The sequence below is a fragment of the Bidens hawaiensis genome, unplaced genomic scaffold, assembly GCF_021521415.1.
Source record: "Bidens hawaiensis isolate Kalapana, Puna unplaced genomic scaffold, B.hawaiensis_p1.1 tig00000369_1, whole genome shotgun sequence".
In the NCBI taxonomy this organism is placed as follows: Eukaryota; Viridiplantae; Streptophyta; class Magnoliopsida; order Asterales; family Asteraceae; genus Bidens; species Bidens hawaiensis.
Window position 1 is genome coordinate 2,795,808 of NW_027491028.1, and position 27,000 is coordinate 2,822,807.

Below are 27,000 nucleotides of genomic sequence, written 5' to 3' on the forward strand. Positions count from 1 at the left end.
ACCTTGAGCTGTGGGGGTTAATGGGTGTTAAACGGTTAGGAATGGTGGAGTAAGGTAGTTAAAAGAGCAATTTTGGACCGTTAACCGTTAATAGAGCCTAGAATGGATTTAAAGATAAGAATCCGAGCTGAAAGCATCAGGCCAGGGTTCTCGGTGACCTGAGCCTCCGTCTGGGGTTCTTGGTCAACGCGAGAACTCGGTTAATACGGGTTCTCGGTCAACCCATGTTCTCAACCAAGTTTGGGATCTCGGTCAAACCTAGGATCTCTGTCAAATAGGGGATCTCGGTCAAACCTGGGATCGCAGTCAACATAGGTTCTCTACCAAGGGTTCTCGGCTGGCCCAGTTCTGTTGGGCCTGAACCTGGTTGGGCCTAGATGCTTCAACGGATAGTCGGGTCTGACTTGACTAAATCCACGAGCTTTAAGCCCGCAACCCATCTAATAAAATAAGCCCAACTTAGGGAGTGTGTAGGTTAATTAAAACACCAACTTAAATAATTATACGGTTAATTAAAAAATGCATATTTAATAGTTAGCCGTGCACAATTAAAGAAGGGGATAACAATTAACGACGAACGCAACAGGATCCAGGTGAGTTTCTAGCCCCAGTTCCTTGTTGTGTTTTCGGGGTTGTGTGCATACTCGATGTGATTGCTAATATACTTATCCTAAGTGATAAGTGTATGCCTTATGTGATTATATGAAAGATATGAATGATTGCTTGTCGGTACGTGAACGATCTTCGGATATTGCACGTATGGTCAAGTTGTAACACTATGTATAATGTAAGTATGATATGTATGCATATATGTAAGAATGTAAAATGATGTATAGTTGTGTGGTAACGAAGAAGGAACCGGGCCCTAGTAATACCCGAGGAAAGAGGGAATCAAACCCTAATAATATTCGAGAAAGAGGGAACCGAACCCTACTTCGAGGAAAGAGGGAACCGGGCCTTAATAATATTCGAGGAAGGAGGGAACCGGGCCCTAATAATACTCGAGGTAATAGGGAATCGAACCCTAATAATATTCAAGGAAAGAGGGAACCGGGCCCTAATAATACTCGAGGAAGTAGGGCGTAATGCTCTTTATAATGTAGGATATGAAGGTAAGTAACTATGAAAGAAAGTATGAAAGTATGAATGTGTTGTAAGTTGTATGATTAACTAGAACTCACTCGGCGTAGCTGACTTTTAGTATGCACGCATGTGAGTAGGATGAGGCAGCTCGCTTGAGGGGAATACTTGGCATTGAATAAGAGGCTGGCATCGGGAGACTCAAGACGTTTTATGTTTAACTACTTAGTTTTGAAAGACAATTTGTTGTTTAAGACAAGTTTTGAATCGTTATGAAATGTTTTATGAAAGTTTTTATATTCCGCGTATGTTTTTATTAACTCTGATGAATAGAGATATGTTAATGAGTAAATCCAACGTCCAAATGTGAGGCACCGGTAACAGGGCCTTACATTACACACATGGACCGCATATTTCTTCCATTCGGTCTTTGAAAGCTTGAAATCGAGGCATTACATCCTCTTCTTTTACTTTATCAAGAGTTTCTCTTTCGCCCACACAAATTAAAGCATCGTTAGAATACTCATCACCCATTCGATTGCGCAAATCCATCTTGATAAGCTTCATTTTAGAAAAATATCTTTCAACGATTGTGGTTGCAACTTGTAAAACCAACGCTAGCTTCAATATACGATAAATCAAAGGAAAAATGGCTTGTTTTCTGGTTTCCACTGTTACACTAGCAAGGTCACACATTCCACCGAATTTTGTAAATTTATCATCTTCATTTAAAGTGTGATAAAAGATCGTAAGATCATCCGAAATACACTCTCTTTCTTCATTACTAAAGTCCTTCGGATACATATTAAAAAGTCACTATCTTCGATATATCAAACTTAGAAAACGAACCATAAGGATTTAAACCGGACATATTTTCTATCAAACTAGTTGAGACATCACTAAATTTACTTTCAAGTTCTTGAATTTGCATATCCAAAACGGTATTAAAAACTTCAATCATAAAAGTTGTCAATTAGTAATGATATTCTTTCGGTTTCGTTGATTACAATAACTTTCCGTCATATCTAACATCTTAATCTTGTTTTTTTCATAAAAAATTGTCACTCTAGCCAACATATTGTCAAACATGTTTTGTCTTAGATGATTCAATGCCCGGTTTGTCCCGCTTATCAGTTTAGACGCTTCTAACAAGTCTTATTATTATTATTAGACAAAATGGAAAAACTCGTCCTTTACGTTTTTACATTTTTTCAGTGGTCGTCCTTTAACAAACTTAATGATAGAAAACATCCTTTATGTTCAAAAAAACTTTGCACGGTTCGTCCTTTTCACTAACGAGGGTTAGTTTTTCTTGTTAAATCCAGTCATGTGCACCTCATGTGAGGGCAATTTAGTCTTTTTACCCCTTCAGGGGTTATTTGTGTAATTAACTTAAATTGTAGTCTTTAAATAAATAAAAGTTTTTCTCTTTTTAACACATCTTCTTCCCCAAATATTCATAACCCACCATCAACACCACAACCAAACACCAACCAGTGCACCACCCACCACCCATCATCACCATCTCAAAAACCCTAGGATCTACCACACTCAAACTACTACTGTTTGTGGTCGCAATTCTAAACCTGCTAATCAGCTCAAAACCGTCGGAAAATCGCCACTAGTTGCCAAAAAACCAAAACCCATTATCAAGTCTTCATCTTCAACTACTATACGCAACTTCTGCATCGACCACATCTGTCTTTTCTCCTCAAACGACTCACCGGCGTTTAGAAAATCACCGTTTCTTGATTTTCCGGAACCGGAGTCGAAAATTAATTATACGACGTCGTTTTCGAAACCCGGGTGCAAATCGAAGCAAATTGGGTTTGGGTTATTTGGGTCTTTGCTCCAGCGGTTGATCCTCAGCCTCCACTTTCCGCCTCCTCAAATGGCGGACAAGAGAAAACGCCGGCGAGCCGATTCCGACTCCGACGACGACTCCGTCCACCTCTCGTTCAAAAACTGCTTGAACCAGACTCCGCCATCCTCTCCACACTCAGATCCTTAACCGAAACCACCAGATCCTCAGCCTCCACTTCCAAAACCCTAACCTAGCCGACCTCTCACTCGCATCCACCTACCGTGAAGTCTCCGATCTCCCCTTATTCTCCGTGCAAAACAAAATCCTAACCATAGCCATTTTGGTTCGAACCCTTCGAGCCCGTTTCGATTCTCGTTGAGATGATGATGATGGTGGGTGGTGGGTGGGGCATTGGTTGGTGTTTGGTTGTGGTGTTGATGGTGGGTTATGAATATTTGGGGAAGATGGGTTAAAAAGAGAAAAACTTTTATTTATTTAAAGACCAAAATTTAAGTCAATTACACAAATAACCCCTGAAGGGGTAAAAAGACTAAATTGCCCACACATGAGGTACACATGACTGGATTTAACGAGAAAAACTAACCCTCGTTAGTGAAAAGGACGAACCGTGCAAGGTCTTTTGAACATAAAGGATGTTTTCTATCATTAAGTTTGCTAAAGGACGACCACTGAAAAAACGTAAAAACGTAAAGGACGAGTTTTGCCATTTTGTCTTATTATTATTTTTTTGTAGATATTTTGATAGAGCATTTGTGATACCTAAAATATCGTCCAACAAGTGTATATATATTATTTTAAGTGTAACATATATTATTTTAAGGGTTAATGAGTTTTATTGGTTTGGGCTTTACACATTTTTTTGAGCTTTAGTTGGTTGAATTTTTAAACTTGTTGGATTTAAAATGCATAGAAGTAACTTTATTTTTTTCATGGGTAACGAAACACAAAATCCGGCCTATAATTATTTTCTTTTACACTACCGACGAGAAGTTGAGGGGTAGCGGAGGCTACCCCTAATAACACACTACATCCGCCACTGCTTTCAACGTCATTTTGAAAGCCTTTTTTAATTAATTTGTATGAATTTAGGTTATATAGCTCCGTTGCTGGTGTATTTGTTTTCTAATGGAATCAAAGTCGTTTTCTATTAACCGTTTATGAATAATTACAATAAAATGAGTACATATTAAATAAGAAGAGCAATGGCTATAGTAAGAAAATACAATAATGAACATGGGCGTACCTACATTTTGAGTAGGGGGTCAGCCGACCCCTATGAGAAAAAAAGTTTTAGTGGTATATATGCGCTAAAATCACGACCGACCCATATAAAATTTTGATACTGACCCACGTGGACTTTCGAGAACGACATAAAGACCCTATGAAAATTCGAGAACGACCTCATGAAATTCGAGACCGACCATACAAAAATAATTTACAAACTTACATGTATAATTATATAAATGTATATAAATAACTAAATTTGACTTTAATTGAAACAAATTTAATGCAAATTTAAGCCACAAATATTCAATCAATCTATTCCTAAGTTTTAAGTCAAAGCTCAAAACTCTCAACTCAATATACATTTAACTTGTTAAAAAATGTTACAGTGACGTGAATTTGTTAGGTGAATTCAACGGATTATAACAGCTTTAATCTTCAAAGAAAATGTTTCGACTTTCTACATATGTTGGCTTGCTCACCAACTTTATTTGTATTTGGCTTATCGTTTATTGAGGCTAGCTTTCGTATTACCCGTCGCAACCGCAAATGTTGAAAATACTTTTACGTGAAGTCTGATTTGCCTAATCAAATGGGTTTTGAGAATTTAAACGGAGTTGGATTTGTTTTATTAAGAAAGGCATGCGTACTATATGATGTTTTTGTTAAGCTTCAAAAAATGATAACCCGTAAAAAACAATTTTAAACATATGACATTTTATTTATGCATTTTCTAATGAATTTTCACGTATTTTTTTTGTTTGATTATCTATTCTCTATATTACTCGAGCCGTCCCGATTCTAGGCGATCGGAGGGGCCCAACCGGACCAAAAAATTATATACCGATTACTTGACACGAACGGCTGAATCGGATCGAAAAATAATTATGTAGCGATGGTCAACTGAATACCGACTAAAAAGTTTTCCGACCCCTGTGAGAAAATTTCCTGCTACATTACACGGGCACCTAACTAGTTATAATAAATGACAAAATGGCAAAACAGGTCCTTTATGTTTTCATGGTTTTTCAATAGCCGTCCTTTAGCAAATTTAATAGCACAAAACATCCTTTATGCTTAAAAACTCTATCACGTCATGTCCTTTCGCAATAACCCAGTTAATATTTTCCGTTAAATCCAGTCATGTGCAAGACACGTGAGGGTATTTTTGTAACTTTACATATTTATTAAATAAATGAAAACGTTATATATAAAAACAAATAAAGTCTTTATTTCTTTTCTCTCTCTCTCTCTCTCTCTCTCTCTCTCACACACACACACACACACATTTTCCCAAATCTCCGGTTGTTGCTCAAATCCGGCCACCGTCAATCACCACCACAACTTCATGGTGACGGTGGTGTTTCAAAACAACCACTAAACATAACCCCCTTTTCATTGACGTTCGTCACCATCGCAACTCTAACTTCTCACTGATCGTCGCCACCGCCATCACGGCCGCCACCGCCAAGACACGATCTTCTCTCCTCTACATATCCAACAAATCTTAGCTCATCATCATAGTCTAGGTAAGATAACGAGTGTTTGTACAGGCTTAATTGAAGTTTCATCCACGGAATTAAACTATATCTGAGTTCTATCAGATTTCAAGATCTAGGGTTCATTACCTTAGATCTGATTGTTTTTATTCATGATATTCAGGTTCTTGAAGGTTGATTGAGGATGCATGCGGAGAAACAGATCACAAACATAAGATCCGGTGGTGTTTGGTCAAACGATTGATAGCTGTCACGGTTGTGGTTGTTATGTGGAATCGATTTTGGGGGGGGGGGGTTTACGGTGAAGACACGATCCATAGTGGTGTGGACAATGGTTATCCTCGTCGGTGGCAAGAAAATTGTCACCGGTGGTGGTGATTTTAGGCTGATGGGAACAAACAAGAGTGGAATGAGGGAAGGGATGAGAGAGAGAGAGAGTATGCATAATATATATACTCGTGGAGGTGGCGTTGGTTGTTGGTCTGGTGTGGTGACGAAGGTTGTGGAGGTGGCTTTGGTTGTTTGGTTGGTGGTGGTTTTGTGGTGTAAAGAGAGAAAGAATAGAGGGCGGACAGTGGTGGTTTGGAAATCAGCAGTTGTAGAGTCCGGCGGCGAGTTTGAGCAGGTGGTCAGGTGGTAGCGGTCCGAAGATATGGTGGTGGTGGCGGTCCGACGATGAATTTCAGATCTGGGTATGTTTAGAGGAGAGGGAGAGAAAGGGAGTAGAGAGAGAAAGAAGAGAGAGAGGGTGTGTCTTGTATATAATTTTTATTTTATTAGTTTTAATAATTAAATAAACTATAAAATTACAATATCACCCTCATGTGCCCAGCACATGACTAGGTTTAACAAGAAAAATTAACTGGGTTAGTACCAAAGGACGTAACATGAAGAGAATTTGAAACATGAAATACGTCCTTGTGTCATTAAGTTTGCTAAAGGACGACTATTGAAAGACCATGAAAACATAAAGGACCTGTTTGCCATTTTGTCTATTATAAAAGGGAAACTAAGAGAATTTTTATAGCAAACAAAAATGAATATGTTAATGTGAAAAAAAAAATCCAACGGAAGCTTAAGGTTTAAATCGGATATTTTGAGAAGGTGCTAGATAAGTAATGCGACACCAGATGTTTAGTTATCTCTACTATACTTTGAACAACAGTGAAGATCCATATATAACATTTAGAGCGTTCACAATCCATAAACAAAATGGATGAGTCTTCTTCTCTCTCCCCTCTCTTCGTCTTTTCTCTCCTCTCTCCTAATCATCTATCACAATCTTTGTTCACCTATATTTAAAAAAACTATGTCATACTTTATCTATCATCTATTTATCTGTTCTCTTTTATTCACATAAGCTTCACCTAGATCTAAATATGAAGTGAACATGTGTATTGGAGATGCTCTTAACTTTGAATGGAAAATGTGGACCCCATTCTCCATTCAATCCTTGCGCTCTCTTCCGGTCTAAGCGATATTAGTGACTTAGCTTTGTGATTAGTCTAATCACCTCTCTTTTCCCTAAATTCCAACTCTTTCGGGTTTGTTGATTTCATTGATGTAATTTGAAATTGACTGTGTTGAACGGAGCTTTTCTGATGTAGTGGGTCCTAATTGCAACAGGAAGAGTAGCATGATTGACGTAATGTTGTTCGTATTCGGTAAATGAGCAAAGCGGGTAACAATTTATCATGTTTTTGTGCAATTCGAGTTGTTGATTATAGAATTTCATATATGTAATTTAGTGTTTGGTTTTGTGCTCATTTAATGTGGTGTTTCAAGACAAAAGAGGAAAAAAACGAAAAGAAGAAATCGGAGGTTATGGAATGTGTTCAAGCTTAACCATGCGGATTGGAAAAGGAACCATGCGATTTGCTATGATTTGTGAGGTTTAGTTTATAGTGTTAACCCTGATTGTACATATGTGGTTTTATCTTTACACTATCAACGTCATTTTGAAAACCTTATTAATTAATTTGTACGAATTTAGGTTATATAGCTCCGTTGGTGGTGTATTTGTTTTCTAATGAAATAAAAGTCGTTTTCTATTAACTATTTATGAATAATTACAATAAAATGAGTACATAACAAATAAATAAGAAATGCAATGGCTATGATAAGGAAATACAATAATGAACATGGGCGTACCTACTCTTTCAGTAGGGGGTCGGCCGACCCCTGTGAGAAAAAAAAATTTAATGGTATATATATGTTAAAATCCCGACCAACCTCTATGAAATTTTGATACCGACCCATGGTGGACTTTCGAGAACGACAAAAAGACCCTATGAAAATTCGAGAACGACCTCATGAAATTTGAGACCGGCCATATAAAAAATAAATTTACAAGCTTGCATTTATAATTATATAAATGTATATAAATAACTAAATTTGACTTTGATTGAAACAAATTTAATGCAAATTTAAGCCCACTTGTCCAAACAATCTATTCCTAAGTTTTAAGTCCAAGCCCAAAACTCTCAACCCAATATACATTTAACTTATTAAAAAATGTTACAATAGCGTAAGTAATTTGTTTGGTGAATTCAACGGATTATAAGAGCTTTAATTTTCAAAGAAAATGTTTCGACTTTCTACATACGTTGGGTTGCTCAACAACTTCATTGATATTTGGTTTATCGTTTACTGAAGCTAGCTTTCGTATTACCCGCCGCAACCGCAAACGTTGAAAATACTTTTACGTGAAGTCTGATTTGCGCAATCAAATGGGTGATGAAAATTTAAACGGAGTTGGATTTGTTTTATTAAAAAAGGCATGCGTACTATATGATGTTTTTGTTAAGCTTCAAAAAATGAAAACTCGTAAAAAACAATTTTAAACATATGACAATTTATTTATGCATTTCTAATGAATTTTCACGTATTTTTTTTGTTTGATTATCTATTCTCTATATTACTCGAGCCGACCCGATTCTAGCTGATCGGAGGGCCCAACGGGACCAAAAAATTATATACCGATTACTTGACACGACAGGCTGAACCGGATCGGAAAATAATTATGTAGTGATGGTCAACTGAATACCGATTAAAAGGTTTTCCGGCCCCTGTGAGAAATTTCCTGGATCCTCCACTGATAATGAAAAGATATTGGATCCCTTGATTATGAGTTGCAACGGTAACTTAGTGACCGGCATGAGTTGTGATATATTCAATATAAAGAAATGATGCAACAGTATTGATTCTTGTTAATCTTTTATTTTTATTTTTATAACAATATTGCAGTGCTCCCAAGATAGAGCGCAGGAAACAACCGTGGTGGATGAATTCTAAAGCTAGATCAAGTTGATTCAGTTCCTTAACACGAAGTCTTGTGCTTTGTGTTAATCTGTGTTTTTGATGTGTTATTTCTTTTTTTTTTTTCCTATTGGCATGCTTTTTATCAATAATTAACAAAATGTTTTTTTTATTAATTTGTTGATGTGTTAATTTGTTTTTTTTTATTCTTTACACAAGCAATACGGTTACACAAACTTGGCTCTACCCGATTCATCATTGACAAAAAAACTCTCCACGGATGCGCTTGAAACAAGCAAAACCAATGCCATCTTTTATATTCGATAGACCGAATGATAAGATAGATATTTCCTCGTCTTCACCATCACTCTGACAAGGCCGACGACACTATTCAAGTTATCAAAATTTATTTCCTTTAGAACACTATAAATCTATAATAATACAAGGCAAAGTTGATGCTCAAACATATTAGCGTAATTGAAGTCATGAGTTGCACTTTCGGTAAATCTTTTAGTAAAAAATATTTTTTTCTTGCCAAGATAAGAATAAGAAAATATACCAACCTTTTTTCCACTTTTGTGTCAGCTGAATTATTATTCAGTAGAACTATAGATCGTGAAAGGAAGAAGCATTGTTCCGATCTTACCCATACAAAAGGCCGGCAGACAGGGAAGGCGATCAACTCAGGCCGGTCTTCCAAGTAGTGACGGAACCAGAACTCTTCAACTGGGGGGTCGTAGTGTAATTTCTTTTTTCATCACCGTAGCTTTGGAATGTAGTAAAGAAAGCAATAGATCTCAAATCAAATAAAATCTAAAAGGTATATAATGCATTACAATTTTGTCATTATTTACATCAAAATAGAAGGCAAACGGCAAACAATCTGCGCACTTGCCCTTTTATATGGCAAAACTAAGTCTTTTATAAACTACATTGATTGATATTGAAATCATGACATTTTGCGTAACCCGTTGGACTCGGTTAAGTAAATATTTTTTAATCTAAATAAATAACCTAAGATAAATTACATAAAAAAATTTAGCTATTACATTACATTAATAATGTGAGATAGTTGAATTAAACATATTAACAATGAAAAATAAACATTCGAACATAGTTCTGTTCATAATTGTTAATTACAAAATATAACTAACTAATAAAACAAAACTAAAACTAAAACCTAAAACCAATAAATGAAACAAAAAACAATGGTGATCGTATGTATAGTTAATTGTAACTAACTTCCCACTAATGATTTTCCAACGACCGTAACTTTTTCTTCGTTAATATATTTTTTTAAAAATTGCTCCATAAAAATGAGCATTTTATTGTCTTTAATTTGGGTATAGTATTGCTATAGGTTTTTTCAATTAAAAAAATTAACATGTTACGTATGGGCGTTCACAATTTGGTTTTAACGGTTTCTAAGTTAAACTGTGAGCCAAACCGTTTGTTTGATTTTTTGTTATTGAAAACCAAAACTGAACCGTCGAAAATTTAAAAATGAATCATTACTTGTGGTTTGTTTTCACGCATTGAGCTTCAATAATAAGTTTACAGTCTGGTCCGGTTTTATATGGTTTATTTTTTGTATAAACCGTAAATCAAATTGTTTGATATGGTTTGAACATTCAAAAACCAGCTAATCAACGTTTTGAAGGTTCCAAACGAACCTTGAACATCCGTAATTGTTACATGATTACTAGAATTATTGTTTTCCTCCGTATTGCGCGGGCACTCGTCTAGTATTAAATATAAATATTTACATTTTTGACTTTTCTTCTTCTTTTTAGTTCTCTCATTTACAGTCCCGAACTATCCCCGGCCGGAAAAACTTAGAGCTTCCTTTTTTTTATTTTAACTTTGCTGCTTTAAAGAAGACAATCAAGATGTTCAACTACACAAAATGAGCTCTTAATACTTTTGGCTGAGTACTCCAGTATACTAAAAATTTGGCCAGCCGGAGGGTTAGCTGACCCCTCTGACCCTACCATAGATCCGCCCCTGCTTCCATGTAACATCATGAAAATAATAGGTCAAAAATACCAAGTTCAAAAGATAAAGGACCAAAATGACAAGTTTTAAACTTAAAAATCAAAAAAAGAAAAATCTGTCACCATGCCTGATCGCGATACGCGACGGTCATAGACCAAACGTCATCATGTATCGCGATGACGTGGTCTGACAGAGTGACACGCGTCCTGCCACGTGACACCATGTGGCATAAAGCCATGACAAGGTGACACGTGTCCTGCCACGTGTCACCACGTGGCACAAAGACCACCTCGTGGCACCGCATCCGCCACGTGACGCCACGTGGCAGACCTACTTGGTGATTCACCAACCTACGTCGCGATACGCGATGGGTTCTTTCAGGCCATCGCGTATCGCGATGGCATGGCGACTCAGCCTATAAATAGGGCTAATGAGCTCTCATTTCTCACACACCAACTTTCACATCTCTCTCTCTCTCTAGAATATACTTTCTCACTCTAAAAATCACCTCAATAAACGTGCCACCGACCTTCTCGTTTTCCATACCAAAAACCCGACATTATACCTCGTAAACCGTGTCGACCCGACGACCTGCCTCGAAGTACGTCCCGACCCGAGACGACCCGACGACCTGCCTCGAAGTACGTGCGTGCCTCGATTTACGAGTTGAAGACCGGCGTGCCTCGATTTACGAGTTGAAGACCCGACGACCCCTCAAGCTAAGCCCGGGAAACGAGTTGCAGCTTCTCCCGTAAGAGCATGAATCGTTCCGAGGATAATGGCTTTGTAAAAATATATGCTATCTAACCATGCGTAGAGATAAATTGAACTGACAGCTTCCCTTGAGCAACTCTTTCTTGTACAATATGGAAATCGAACTCGACATGCTTTGTGTGAGCACGAAAGACTGGATTTGTTAAAAAATATGTGGCCACAAGATTATCACACCATAAGACTGGAACGGACATCACTGGTACACTAAGTTCACAGAGGAGTGCTTCAAGCCAAGTTAACTCGGCCACTGTGTCGCTAAGGCCTTGTATTCAGATTCAGCTGAGGATCAAGATACGGTTCATTGTTTCCGATCTGACCAAGAGACAAGATTGGAACCAAGATAAATGGCCAAACCCCCAATTGGAACCAAGATCGGGACAACCAGCCAGTTTGCATCTGAGTAGGCTGTTAAAGGTCGATCATGTTGATGATGAGCATATGTGTAAGCATGTAATGTAGAACCAGAGGAGCGTTGGATAAATAAACCATGATCTAAACTACCCTGAAGATATCTGAGAATACGTTTGACAGTAGACCAATGATTTTGTGTAGGGGAATGCATAAACTGACAAACTTTGTTGACTACAAAAGCTATATCAGGTCGTGTAAGGGTGAGATATTGTAAGGCGCCAACAATCTGACGATATATAACCGGGTTGTCAAACGGCTGGCTGTCACCAAGAGCCAAGTTAGCCAAAGTTAAGCACGGAGATGAAAGAGACTTAGATGTGGAAAGACCTTCTTTGTTTAAGACTTCCAAGATGTATTTCTTCTAAGAAAGCAATATATTTGGCCCTTTGGAGTTAACTTCAATCCCCAAGAAATAACTGAGAGCACCCATATCTTGTAAGGCAAAAGTAGTACTCAAATGTTGAACAATTCTATCAATGGCAGTTGGACTGTTGGCGGTCAAAATAATATCATCCACATACACAAGCATGTATAACAGAGTACCTGCATGACAGTATATAAAAGTGACGAATCAGTGTTTGATCCCTTAAATCCCAAATTCTGTAAAGCCCTAGATAATCGTTTAAACCATGCGCGCGGGGGGGGGGGGGGGGCTGCTTCAGACCATATAGTGATTTGTGCAACAAGCAAAGATGATTTAGATGTTTAGATCAGTAAAGCCAGGAGATTGTTGTAAGTAAATAGTCTCACGCAAATCACCATTTAAAAATGCGTTCTGAACATCCAACTGTCAAAGAGACCATCCGCGAGTAACCGCTAAAGAAAAGAACCACGCGGCGTTGTGGCTTTAACAACGGGACTAAATGTTTCATTGTAGTCAATACCAGCCTGTTTGTTGAAACCTTTAGCAACGAGACGAGCCTTGTATCTTGTAATGGCCCCATGTTGATCACGTTTGATTCTATAAACCCATTTGCAATCAACAACATTAGCATTCTTAACTGATGGAACTAAAGTCCAAGTACCATCTTTCATTAGTGCATTGTATTCGGCAGCATGGCATCCCTTCATTGAGGATATTTATGTGCAACGGTGAAGGTGGAGAGTTCATGTTGAATGGGATTAGTGGTGGTGGTATAGGCAGATGGTTGATAATGATTAGTTTTAGGAGGATTTTGTTTGAAATTTGCAGGTCGTGAACGGTTTATAGGGGCGGTGGTAGTGGTGGACGGTTGATTGGGTTTTAAGGTAAGGATACCTTGGATATACTATGAAAGTGTGTATATGTGAACATTTAGGATATTGGTGAATTTTAAATAAGTTTATAAATAACATGAGATATGAACAATTAAAATAGAGTAAACACGTATAAGCACACGTATAGGACCCTAAGCATAACAATACTAGGTCGTTACGTCTAACCACCTATCTTATTGCCATGGCTCTGATACCAATCTGTCACACCCCAACCAAAGGCGGCAGAACATTCCGAGGTGTAACGATTTCCCATAAACACATGACACTATTTAAAGCGACAATATTTAATAAACTCATTTCATTTCACAACATCGAAAATGTCACATAGCGAATATTCATAAGACAAATACAACAAAACATAGCAAATCATATATTGTTCATTTTGCTAATATCCTAAAGGTATTTGTGACGTTTTCTCCACAAGCTCCATAATCAACCTAAATGCAAACCTGTAACATTTCATAAAATAAAGTTTATCAACACAAAGGTTGGTGAGCAATTCATAAGTTTTTGAGCATATATGTATATAATAAGAAAAGCCACAATCTTGTATACGAAACAACAAATAAATAGTAATAATTTGGATAATATGATGTCGCTAATAAGAATACATTAGCGACACCATCTAAAAGAGAATACCAAATAGATTCGGATTTCATGAAGTCGTTAATAAGAATACATTAACGGCACCGTGCTATAAGAGAATACCAGATAGTTCACGGATGTATGATTCAACTCTCCAAAAGCGATAAACACATAAGCACATAACCATGTAAACATAGAACACCAAATCGAGCATTTATTTAAGTAAAGTATACAATAACGTTTGCGGTTTAAGACTCAAGTATAAAGCATTAAATTTGAATAAGTATGAAATATCACCCCCGAAACAAAAGATAGAAATCGAGGTATGAAAGTACTCACGTTCAAGTAATAAACTTGAAAGATGATAATTTGGAGATTTGCCGGAATGACGGGTTTAACGAACAAAGCCTAAAATGAAAGAAGTTTCGGATTTAGAAAGGTTGTCTTGAAAGTCTTTAAGTAAAATAAAATGTTGAGAAATGTAAATAGTTAAAGTTTTAAGGTTTAAAATATAACTATTTGCAATTTATAATAATAACCCTTTAAAAATGTAAATTTGCTCGAAACCGGGTTAAAGTATCTAACCTTAATATTTACTCAACCTATGTTAAGTAATAAGGTGGGTAAAATGCAAGAATGCAAGTCCCTTGGGAATAAAGATACTAAAACGGGTTTTAAAGAGTGTTCGGGTTGTTGGTTCGGGTCTTGATAATTGGTCAAACCCAAAGTCAACTTTCCAAAATATTAAATGTTATGAGATAACTCACAAAAATTAAGTAAGACTTAACCAAGTATGTAGATCTATTGTTTTAGAACTAACAACGTACGTTAAGCGGGTGTTCGGTTTTATCGGTCCAAAATTTGTTATGAGATCAAGTTGGATCCAACATTTCCATGTACTTAAGAAAATAATTAAAATCAGTTTGTAAACTATTTTTAAAGAAATATACAAGTCTTAATAGCTAAAAACACACTTGTGTGTCTTAAGCGAGTAAAAATCGGATTGGTTCGATTTCCATCTCACAATAAGCTCATAGATGGTTTCCACATGCCCAAATATCCAAGAACTTGTATAATAATGTACAAATGAAAATACATATGTTTTACAACCCAAAAGTTAACAATAAAGTCTTTAAACAAAAGTTCGGTTTACGGTTTCGGATCTAGTTTTGGGTTAAGACCGAGTTTAGAATCTACCAACCCATAACCATGGAACTCATAAAAATGGTTTTATAAACTGAGATCTAACATTAAACATGTTTTAAACAAGTATTTAACAAAAACTAGTAAGCAAAGTTCGGTTTACAGCTTAGAGCTATTTACGTTTAAACCGAAGCATAGACCCTCAAACTCATAACCATGGAACTTGTAAATAAACTAAAATGAGCAGAAGTTAAGCATGGTTAGTATGCAATAATAAAGTTAGATTGTTAGATGCGGAAAATATATAACAAGGACCACGTAAGTCCTCCACGAAGCCTTGATTTACAAGGTCCGAAACATCACCGACCAGAGCCGGAGAAGCAACTACCAAAGGTAACAGGGGTGTATATTATATATATGTTGTGCCACCATAAACAAGTATTAGTAAGGTTAGATGAACAAATTAGAAAGAAAGATTAAACTCAGTTTGACTTTTGGAAGTCAAACACTCAAGAACACTTAAGAAAATAACCTTGAATCTTTGATGATTGAGAGAAAATTTGGAGTTGTAGCAGGGAATAATGGATGGAAATGGTGGTGTATATATAGGGTAAGTTGAAATGGTCAAGTATAAAGTGTTTTGCATGAAAAAGGGATGGTTTAATCACATGTTTGCATAAAAATAAGCCAACAACGAGTTGCTGCGGGTGTGAGGATCACGCCACGCGAAGATGGAAAGGGTGTCCCCCATCGTGTACCGCGATGGGGTGATGACCAGAAATTCCCAAAGTTTCAAAAATGGTAATTTTAGCCCCCGTGGTTCGTTTTAAGTGATTTTTACGCGTTTTAAAGACCGAAAAGGATGTTTTCAAGACCCAACAAATGTAAAACAATATTGTAACATAAAATCCATCATTTTGATTATATCATAAGCTTCGGTTTACAAAGCGGGTCGGTTTACAAAATAAAAGTTTACAAAACGAATACGAGTCGAGACCCGAAATTGACGAATGTCACTATGTGGGTGGTGGATCAGGTGATGTGTTAGGAGAAATAGGAACATTTGGAGGTATAGGTTAGGAGGAGATATAGGGATCAAGTTGTGGAGAAGATTGTGTGAGAGGATTTGGTTGTGAAAATGGAAAAAGAGATTCATTGAAACGCACATGTCGAGCAATGTAAAGGCGATTAGTTGTGGTATCGATACAACGATAACCATGATGGGAGGAGCTATAACCAAAGAAGACACATGGCAATGAGCGAAAATCCATTTTATGTTTGTTGTGAGGTCGTATATGAGGATAACATTGGCAGCCAAAAACACGTAAAAAGGAGAGGCCCGGTGTTCGTTTGAATATGTGTTCAAATGGAGAAACTTTGGAAGCAGTACGAGATGGCATACGATTGATGAGGAACACTGTCGTGTCAAAGGAAAAATGCCAGAAACGTTGAGGGACACTCTACTGAGCGAGAAGGGTGAGTCTGGTTTCAACCACATGTCTATGTCTGCGTTCAACAAACCCATTCTGCTCATTGGTGTGAGGACAAGATAAACGATGAACGATGCCAAGTGAGGTAAAATAGAGAAAAAGATCGAAATTCGTCACCCCAATTAGTTTGGACCGATTTTAATTTAGTGTTAAATTGTCATTCAATCATATCATGAAACTGCTCAAAAAAGCGTGCAAACATCGGATTTTTGTATTAACGGATAGGACCACATATAACGAGTAGAATGATCAACACAGAGTAAATCACCATTGGGGGATTTAGCGGGTGCTGGCCCCAACAATCACAAAAAATTAAATCCAAACATTATTACTCTAAAAACTGGAAGATAACAAATGCAGTTTTGAGGATTTTCCCATGTGGCACGAATTACGAGATTGTCTCAAACTTTTATTACTGGCAGGAAGTGAAAAATTAAAAAACATGGACTTCAAATTCAAAAGATCTGGATGTGGATGCCCAAGTCTTTTATGCCATGTATCAGCAGAAGCACGAACGATAGTAAAAAGCAACTTTAGGTAGACAACGAAGCACCGAAACTTGAATGGAGTAGAGCATGTTGTCACTTGGATCCATGAGGAGGGTGTTCTGTGTAAACATATCCTTCACATCAAAAAAAGATGCATGAAATTCAAAGAAAGCGTTGTTATCAAGAAAATTTTTTAACAGAAAGAAGATTGCGTTTAATTTGTGGAACGTGAAGAATATCATATATCGAAATGTTTTTGTAGGTGAATGAAATATAGTTGAACCAATATGTAAGATAGGTAAACCCTCACTGTTGCCAACATGAAGAGAATCTGCACTGTAATAGGGGCGGGGTTATCAAAACTGTGAAGATCATATGCAACATGACTGTTGGAACTAGTGTCGGGAAGCCGTGCAGTTGATGCCTGTGAGCGGAAGTCAGCATAGTTGGTTGTTGGTTGTTGTGACCTCAGAGTGTTAGGATCACGGTAGGAGCAGTGAGATGGTATACGTCCGATGCCACATCTATGCAAGTGCCATGAATTGTATTTTGAGTTGTGGACCAACTGAATTGACCCAAGTCGCCGCCACGATTGTTGTTATTATTGGAGTAACGATAATTACCACGTCCACCATGGTTTTTGTTTGAATACCCACGCCCGCGGCCACGAGAAACATACATGGCCGCGCGGCTAGGTGGATGATTGTTGGACCGTAAGACCAAGTTGAGACATAAGTTGTTGAAGGGCGGTTAACGTGTCTATTGGGATGGCAGGAGGTGGTGACGGTGTGGTGGTGGTGGCAGTAAAAGCCTGAGCAGTGACTGGTTCAGGTTTCTTAACCATGTAATCATGGTCTGAGATAAGGCCATTCAAGTCAGAAAAAGTGGTCGGAGATTGACGACCCAATATGGTAGACTTCAAAGTATTATTCTCGTCATGAAGTCCTGTTAACACATGCATAACCAGATCCTTTTCTTTGATCGGTTCTCCTATATTTGCCAAAGCATCAGAGTACTTCTGAGCACGAGTGAGATAGGCAATAACCTAAGAGTAAAATGATGAACCATGGATTGAATAGTTTTAGAGACACAATCGAACGCGCGATGCAGCGGTTAGCCGATTACGTTAAAAACAATAAAACACGATAAATATTTAATTGCCTATCTTTCGAGTAATGATAATACAGTCCGAATGGAGTTGATTTCTTTTAAAAACAATGAACACATACAACTAGATGATTTTAAGTTATTAGGGAAAGCAGCTCGTACCTACGGCACACCCTTATAAAGATCAGCTCCATTCGGACTGTTTATGATCTCGCCTGGTCTCGGATTAAGCGGGTGATTAGCTATGTCATCGTACATGAAAATCACGATGTTCTCGTACAAATAAATTTACATGGTTTGGAAGTTTATAGTAAATAAAAAAACATAAGGGAAAAAAGTTTGGTGTAGAAATAGTTTTCTAGGAAGAGTAAGAATAGATCTAAGTCATTGGATTTAAGGATCGAGTGGTTGAGATTGTTAGTTTTCAAATGTCCAATAGTTTCATAGGATCTAGGATTTAGGCTACATAGTTTCCAAACTTTAAATTTTATGTCATTCTTACCATTCTTATAAAACTATTTTTTTTTATTTTAACCATTTTCTATATATATATATATATATATATATATATATATATGTTTATATAGGATCAGGATCATGAGAGAACCTTTTTAAAATTGAGAACTATGAGAACCATTTTGGACCATAAAAAACTCAAAAATAAAAAAAAATCATAAAATAAAAAAAACATAAAAATCAAAAAAGAAAAAACCAAAATTCTTATTTTATCATCCCGGTTTCACAAAAACAAAAAAAAAAAAAAAACCTCGGTTTAGCTAAATATATACACATATGTATAATATATACATATATGTACATTTACATGATTTTTATACACATGTGTATAATTTAAAATAAATGACACTGTACATATGTGTATATTACGTAACTAAAGATTAAATAAAATTATACATATGTGTATAATACGACGTTTTTTTTATTTTTTTTAATGAAACCGGAATGAAATATAAGAATTTTGGCTTTTTACTTTTTAAAGATTTTTGTTATTTTTTGTTTTTTGATGTTTTTTAAATATTTTTTTCAAATGTGTTTTTAGTGGTCCAAAATGGTTCTCAATTTGCAAAGGGTTCTCTTAGGATCTTTACCCTGTATATATATATATATATATATATATATATATATATATATATATATATATATATATGTAAACTGTCTAATACGTGGTAATGACGTGACACGATAACTAGTTACTCGTTATTCGACAACACGTAGCCTTAACGTCATCATCTGTTTAAAGTATTTAAAGAGTGCTTACTTCTTTTTATGCATCGGAAACGATCATGGTATCTCGATTTATTGGGACGTAAAAACGAAGTAATTATCCTGGTGTATGTGTATCAAAGCAGGGAGGTTTAGATACCTAAACAACATAATAACGTTGGTGATAGATGTTAGTGATATAAAATCAATCGGTAACGAACGAACACGTAAGAAGTAGAAATTGTGATATTTAAGGACGATAGGAAACAACGGCTAGGTTGAGATATAGAGACACCACCAAATAAAGTTGAGCAATCTGAATCCAAGAATCAAGATAAGTCGCACCACACTTCATTGAATATACATAATTCTGAACTACCCCACGTTTAAAGTTTATACACTATACTACCTAATAAACAGAAAGCACAACTAAACGGTGTGGAAACCATTTCGCCGATGAAGGAGTGACGTGGCTGGCGGTGCCAACGGCAAACACCACTCCGATGTCGTTGGGGCCGCCCATCGGCAAAAATGTCGTGGAAAATTCACCGATAAAAACACCGCCCAACTTCACCATTTTTCAAAAAAGAAAATCCATTTTTTCAACATATATATAACTGTTACCCAATGATTGAATTGATGTGTAGTATTCATGCTCTGTTAACTAGGATCAGAATTCAACATCTGTTAATCGGAATTGATGCTGACTTTGAACGATTAATCCGCAGTTGAGTGAACATGTTAATCTATGAATGTTGTGAGGTTTTGATTTTGTGAGTGTTAAGCAATGGAGGGAGGACCGGATGTGACGGACAATGGTGTGATTGTGGTGGGTGAACTGACGGTGAGGTTGCGTTTGTTTTTGGTGAAAATGGTGACTAGGTAGGGGACTTGTGGTGGGCATTCTATACATATGATTAAAATAATAAAAAAACTAGCTTACACATCGGATTAATTATGTTTTTATATAATATTTTAAATGTAGTATAATGTTTTAAAATTTGTTAAATATTATGTTCCTTTTTCTAATTTTAATTATATTCATAACTTTAATAAAAAAAAACTATTACTTTATTTGAAAATAAAGGAAAGTGGTGAATTTGTATATTGTGGTCCATTTTTTTGATATTGTGAAAAAAAGTTGAGTGGATTATAGTATAATGTGACATTAATGTGTCAATGTAAAGTGAGAAGTAAAATGGTGTCCATATCTGATAGCCTAAGATAAACTAAAAAAGACATGATTGAATAAGTTAAAAGCAAGGTGGTGGATGTGGGTTTCCCCTGATTTGCATGAACTTCTCACCTAACATCATGGGCTCCAAATAGCACACTCGTAACCCGTGGATATACCGAGCCACCCGTTCAAGTGACCCGCATATTACTAACCCATTGCTATCAGTTAGTTTCTTGTGAATTAAATATTTGTCTAAACTCATTTGGTTTAACATTTGGCTAGCTTAGACTTCGATTCTCCCTACTTCCTAAACCTTTTTAATTTCATATAACAGTTTTTATTAAATGAAAATCTTTTCAATAGCATTTTAAGAGAGTAATAGTAAGGCTATTAAACAAGTCGTGTTTGCAGGTTGATGGATGGAACATGACACAAACTTGACCTGACTGACCGCAGCATAAACCTTTAAATTGTGTTACACATAACCTGAAACACATCATATTTTGTCGCAGACTAACACGAAAACATTGGCCTATTATTTTAATTTTTTAAGCAATTATCTTTATACCAATCAAATTTCTTCTTAATATACAGATTTTTTTACAAAAAGAATACCCAGATAGTTTTAAGCAAACATATTTTAAAAAACTAAATATTTAAACAAATGACTTGAACAAGTTAACCAGCAAACCATTTAGGTTGACAAGAACACAACTGCTTTAGCTAAACATGTTTGCTGATTCACAAACCCATTTGGACTAAACCCAAACCCTGAATTTCGTATTAGTTCCGTCGTGTTTCTATGTCACATCAGAAGTTCACACCACTAAGTAATAGTGCTTGGTTCTATCAACATTAACGAGTTGTATATGAAGTATGTGTCCCGTTCATTTTAAAAACCGGATTGTTTTAAGTTATGGCTTCAGGTAGCAGCCAAGTCATACTAAATTTTTAATCGGACTTCCTCACATATTCCGTATTATGAAAACCTTTTTAACCGGGTTATATTGGTTTTTTTCTTAACAAGGTTATTTAAACTTGCATGCATGATAAAACTGCGGAGGATTCGATGTTACTTAACGGATAACAAAAGAAGATAATTTCGTGTCTTAATGTGTTTAGCAGGTTTGAGACGACACGATTAACACAAGTATCAAACATGAAAATGACTCGTTTAACAATTGACTTTGATGGTTTAAGCATGACAGTTATACGTTTTATGTACCAAGAAAGAGAATTGGTGTACTCTAGTATCTTAAATTTAATTATTTTTAAAAAAATACAAAATTGCATAACGCACTTTTTTGTTAAACAAGTCTTATCGTGTCTGCATAGGTGCCCATTATGACGACCCTATGTGGAACTTGTGTCTTTAGATGTTTGCGTTTACAATATATATTATGTTTTGTTGATATTTTTATATTGAAACCAAGTAGTCGATGCATGTCTGCATCAACTTTGCTATAAGTTATAAATCATCGAAATAATGAAATCAAATGTTAAGGGACAAAACAATGAGCTTTGGAACAAACGTTATTAATACAGAATGCTGAGACAGATTCCCATTATTTACATGATATTAAATCATGAATTAAAACCAAATATGCCACATCATCTCCTACCACGAGAATATATGATATTCCTCATAAATCATAATGTTCCAGATTTTCGTGATTTGCTAACAAAACAACCATCAAACTTAGACGGTAACTGAACCAAACATTCAGTTGATCATTTGTGAACCATTAGTTGGAAAGTTCATTTTTGATCGTTTATTTAATTAACAAACAAACATGAACAAAAATTCCTTGATGAAGAAAAATTTCTATATTGGGATTTAGCTAATCATCTTATATGGTTAAAGGTTACATGTTAAAATTTTAGTTTATGATCTTAGACTACTCGTTAAGAATTTCATAATCCAAAACCCAATCTCAAACTCAGTCCGATAATCTGACTTAAAATATCAAAACCTCCAAAAGTACAAAACTCAAAAATTTTAATAACTTCAAGTTCTAAAAAAACTCATATTATTATTTGTTAGAATTATATAAATATAATATATTAATTTTATGAGAATTTCATATATGTCCTTACAAACTTCTGAACTATTATATGTACCCCAACCCAAATAAAAAATATCACATACGTCCTTAATATCCGTTCAAATATCAAATTTACTGATTTCATTACAACAATTAAAAGCATGACCATTTTACACTTATTTTTCTTAAAATTTCAGTATTCTAATTTACCCATTTTTAACCTCGATTTTATAATTATCCATTAATAATATTTGTCTAAAAATTATGACACTTATTCATTACTAATGCAAGTAAACGGGTGAAATGGGTTTCAGGAAACCGGTTTCGTATGAGATTTTTTTATCCCAAATGATTAGGAGGAACACACATGGTCCCACATAGAGAAGCTCTTGCAGATATATTGAAACTGCAGATAATATGTAAAAGTTTATAAAAAGGTTCCAAACAAGTCACCTAACCATAAAACTGTCAAAAGAATGCCAGCAAACTTTCAATTTGGTGTCAATCATAATTAGACATATGAATGAAACAGAAATGGTCTTGCAGTAGAAAGGATTATTCAACGTTTCATGAATTCAATTCAACAAAAAGACTGACCTGAGGGTGTAGCCCGGTCTCTTTAAGAGTTAAAGATAGTTTGTCGGGACCGTATAAAACACGAGGGAAGTTGGTGGCAAGAGTGTAATTTCCAATTTCTAAGGAACTTGAAGAATCAACAAAGTCATATAGAGACTGTATTGTAGCAGTGCAATTAAACCTCCGACCCTTGCGATCCCCATTTGGTAATCTCACCAATACCTGAGTTCATCCCATAACAAAGTTACCTTATATACATCAAGTCATTCTATAAAATCTTAATCATGTAAAATAAAAAACCTTTTTAAAAAATGAGTTAATTTTTACACGCTTGAAGACAAACGGGTCATTTTTTTGTTTTCAATAATGGGTTAGTCACTACACGACATAAACCTAAAACGATTTTATGGGTTTGGCTTTGGCTTTGGGTTTGGGATAGAAAGGTTCGGGTCATTTTCAAGTCAAACCCGCGAACCCATTTAGCTAAACGGGTCACATTCATGTCAGCCCGTTTGGTTCGTGGGTTGACCAGTTTAACTCATTTATGAAATGGGTTTTATGTAATAAATTAAATTGGTTGGGTACTTTATGCCAAAAGTTCAAAAGAAAATTGGCATAAGATGTTACAACTAAAACGTATTTGTTTTATAAACACTTGATTTTTTGTTGTAAAATGATAATTTTAAAGTATAAATATGTGAATAAATAAAAGTAAAAAATAAAAGTATAAATATTCGGGTTAAATGGGTTGAATTCATGTCAACTCGCGAGCATTTATGTCGCGTCCAGATTCATACATCTGACACGATTTTCGGGTTTGTTTCGTGTTCGATTCTGGTCCGATTCTCAGATTCGGGGTTGAACCTGTTATATATTAATAGGCGAAAAAAATAGGCATATTCGAGTTAAACGAATTGATTTCATATCAACTCGCGAGTGTTAATGTTGTGTTTAGTTTCATATGTCTGACACGACTTTTGTTGTCTTTATCTGTTCGGGTTCTTGTCATACTTTCGGGTTCATGTCAGGTTGAACCCACCAACCCGAGCACCCCTTATAGAATTCTGCCTTGGAGTTCACAAATCTTAAGATATCAAACATTTGTCATTAAGCCTTTTGAAAATAACCCACTTTTAAAAACAAGAAAAATAGACGAGGGAAAATGGAATACCTGTGTAACATCAGGCCCTTTATCAGGTTCTGGGCCCAAAGACAAACCTTTCTCCTCACGTAATTTAGCTAATGCAGCTTCTCTCTCAGCAGCTTCACGGGCTGCTTTAACACGGGCCTCTTCTTCTTCTTTCTGCTTCCTCTCAGCTTCAGCAGCTTCTCTTGCTAATCTTTCTTCTTCTTCCTTCCTCTCTCGTTCCCGAGCCTGATGTGTCATTGTTAAAAGTAATAATAATGTTAAAAACATAATACAAATGACTGCATTAATTAAATGATTGGATTAAAATATACTTGATCAGCTTCAAGTGCAGCTTGATATGCAGCATCTTGTTCTTCTCTCAAACGGATGTTGTTTAATCGTTCTTCGGCTTCAAGTCTTGCAGCAACAAGGACTGTGGAGCTTTCTTCTAGAACTCTCTGTAATAACGTTAGCATTTCTTCAGGCGATTTGGGCTCCTCAACCTACGATAAAGTATAGATCAATGATATATCTATAAAACAAACAAAAAGATAAGATAGACTTTTATGATGGATACGAAAAATAAATCCAAGACACCAAATATTTGGGCTATAGTTGAGGGCAGCCACTGTTCCTCAACTTGACATGCGGTTATTTAATGACAGACCTTCAAAGAACTGTATAAGCATTTATTATGAAGGGGATTCCTAATATATATTGGATACACACTTCAAAGTGATTACACTTTTCAAGTAAAAGTTATGGTTTCCTAATGATTAGTAAGAGGTTGTACTTAAAAGGTTTAACTAACCTATCATATAGTGTTAAGCTGTACTAAGTTGATTTGTAAATAATCACAATTTAAACTTGAAGAAATACAATACATAGTCACATTGATACACATAGCAAAGTTCATTCTATCACCTCTCTATGAGGAAATGAGCATACCAATTCTTGAAGTTCTTAAGATATACAAAGTACAACATCTTAGATAATTGGTGGATAAAAACACACACGTATTTGGTTTCTGGCTATAAAGTACATCAATAATTAGGCGTGAGCTCCTTAAAATGCAATAATTGTCACTATGAGTCTGAAAAGCCTAAACTACAGTGTTGCACACTTAAACAAGATATGTTATACTCCATTAGTCCATCAACAACCAGTCTAAGAAAGATTAATAGTTCAACAATTAACATAAGCTCAACCACAGCATACTGCATGAGTAAACCTCCCTTCTGACTCGGAGCATATATAATATGCCCAAGGGCCAAGACATGTATACAATAAATTTTATTAAAAAACTCAAGGTCCCAAGCTTAATACTGTGACATCTAACCCTCAATCCTCATGTTTGTTCGATAAACAGGGTACTTTTCATTCATAATCAACTAATAAGTAATTAGTCCATTCGCTAAGTTGCAATATACAGATACCATTTGTCAACTTTACCATGCATATTTCAAACTTACCTGAGAAGCATATAACCAAATTGACAACCATACATTTTAGTAATACCATGAATAGGTTAAATCCACTATCTGATCCAAATGCGCCTTGAAACTTAATTAGTTGTATTTTGTGCTTGATTTTAGCATAGGCATATAATTAGCATGGTAACAATGTAGCTTAACCTTAAACCTTCAAATATACTGAAATCACAAAGTTTGACTGCAAACCTGCTGTAGCAAAGCAATCCTCTGATTAGTAGCTGCCATAACCACCGCACAGAAAGGAAACCTAGAAGCTTTCAAACTATTACTCATCTTAAACCCTTCAGTAGTCCTGATACTCCCACCCCAAGCAACAAAATTCTCATTAATAAAACCCGACAAAACCTCCGAACACAAACTCTCTCCACAGAACAACGGTGTATCCGGATGATCCGGCGAGTGCAAGTACACAAACATCAGCTTAAACTCGCGCCTCGACCGCTGCAACGCGTCCATAAAACTCTCGGGAACAAAATTCGGATGCCTATCCCCATACTCCCTCTCAAACATCGATATAAACTTCACCGCTTCGGACGCAGCAGCCGACGAGGATTCGCCAGTACGTCCCGGACCACCAAACCCTAAGACACCTAGCGAATAGGATAAGACACCACCGGCTATCCAAAAACCTAGGCCGATTGCACTGGAAACTAACCCTAGGCTACCTGAAATGATCGTAATCGGAAGAGTAATGATCTTCCATATTAAACCTGGCTCAACGTTGTTGACTGTTTCCGATCGGCCAACTCTCTCGATTGCATCGTTACTTGTTTCGGTAACGGTGGTGGCCGGAGTATTATTATTGATTGGGTTTGATGATGAAGTGAAGGTTCGGATGGCTAATTCGAGGTCCCAGCCATGGGCGGAGAGGATCTCAGTGCACAAATCGACGTCTTCTACGCCTGTGATTGCTTGGAAGTAGGATAATTTGTCTTCCACGTCACTCATTTTGGTTCGATCAGTGGGTGAAATTAGGGTTTGGGAATGGTGTGTGTGATGAAGAAGAAGAAGATGGATGAACTTGTTCGTGTTTTGAGATTATTAGGCTTATCGAAAGAGCAGGTGAATGTGAATGTGAATCATTGCGAGTAGTGAATAAGGGTGTTATGGTAATTTAATGGCTTTGTTTTGCTAGTAAAATGACGGAAGTGCCCTTTTTGAGTTTTTGATATTATGGTATAAAAAGACAAAATATCAAAATGGCAAAAGATGTATGTCCTTTA

General features: G+C 36.1%; 2 protein-coding genes across 2 annotated transcripts; both read right to left on the reverse strand.

The window, feature by feature from the left end:
• Positions 1–12,427: 12,427 nt before the first annotated feature.
• Positions 12,428–13,137, reverse strand: LOC143622832 (putative mitochondrial protein AtMg00820). The gene is made up of 2 exons (XM_077093875.1): positions 12,897–13,137; positions 12,428–12,609 (listed from the first exon to the last, which is right to left on the reverse strand). Exons 1-2 carry the CDS (start codon positions 13,135–13,137, stop codon positions 12,428–12,430), a joined length of 423 nt encoding a protein of 140 aa, XP_076949990.1.
• A 9,855-nt stretch (positions 13,138–22,992) lies between these two features.
• Positions 22,993–26,734, reverse strand: LOC143623728 (plant UBX domain-containing protein 10-like). Its single transcript, XM_077094569.1, has 4 exons — positions 25,964–26,734; positions 24,617–24,787; positions 24,327–24,530; positions 22,993–23,377 (listed from the first exon to the last, which is right to left on the reverse strand). Exons 1-4 carry the CDS (start codon positions 26,723–26,725, stop codon positions 23,147–23,149), a joined length of 1,368 nt encoding a protein of 455 aa, XP_076950684.1. The 5' UTR covers positions 26,726–26,734; the 3' UTR covers positions 22,993–23,146.
• Between the last annotated feature and the right edge of the window lie 266 nt (positions 26,735–27,000).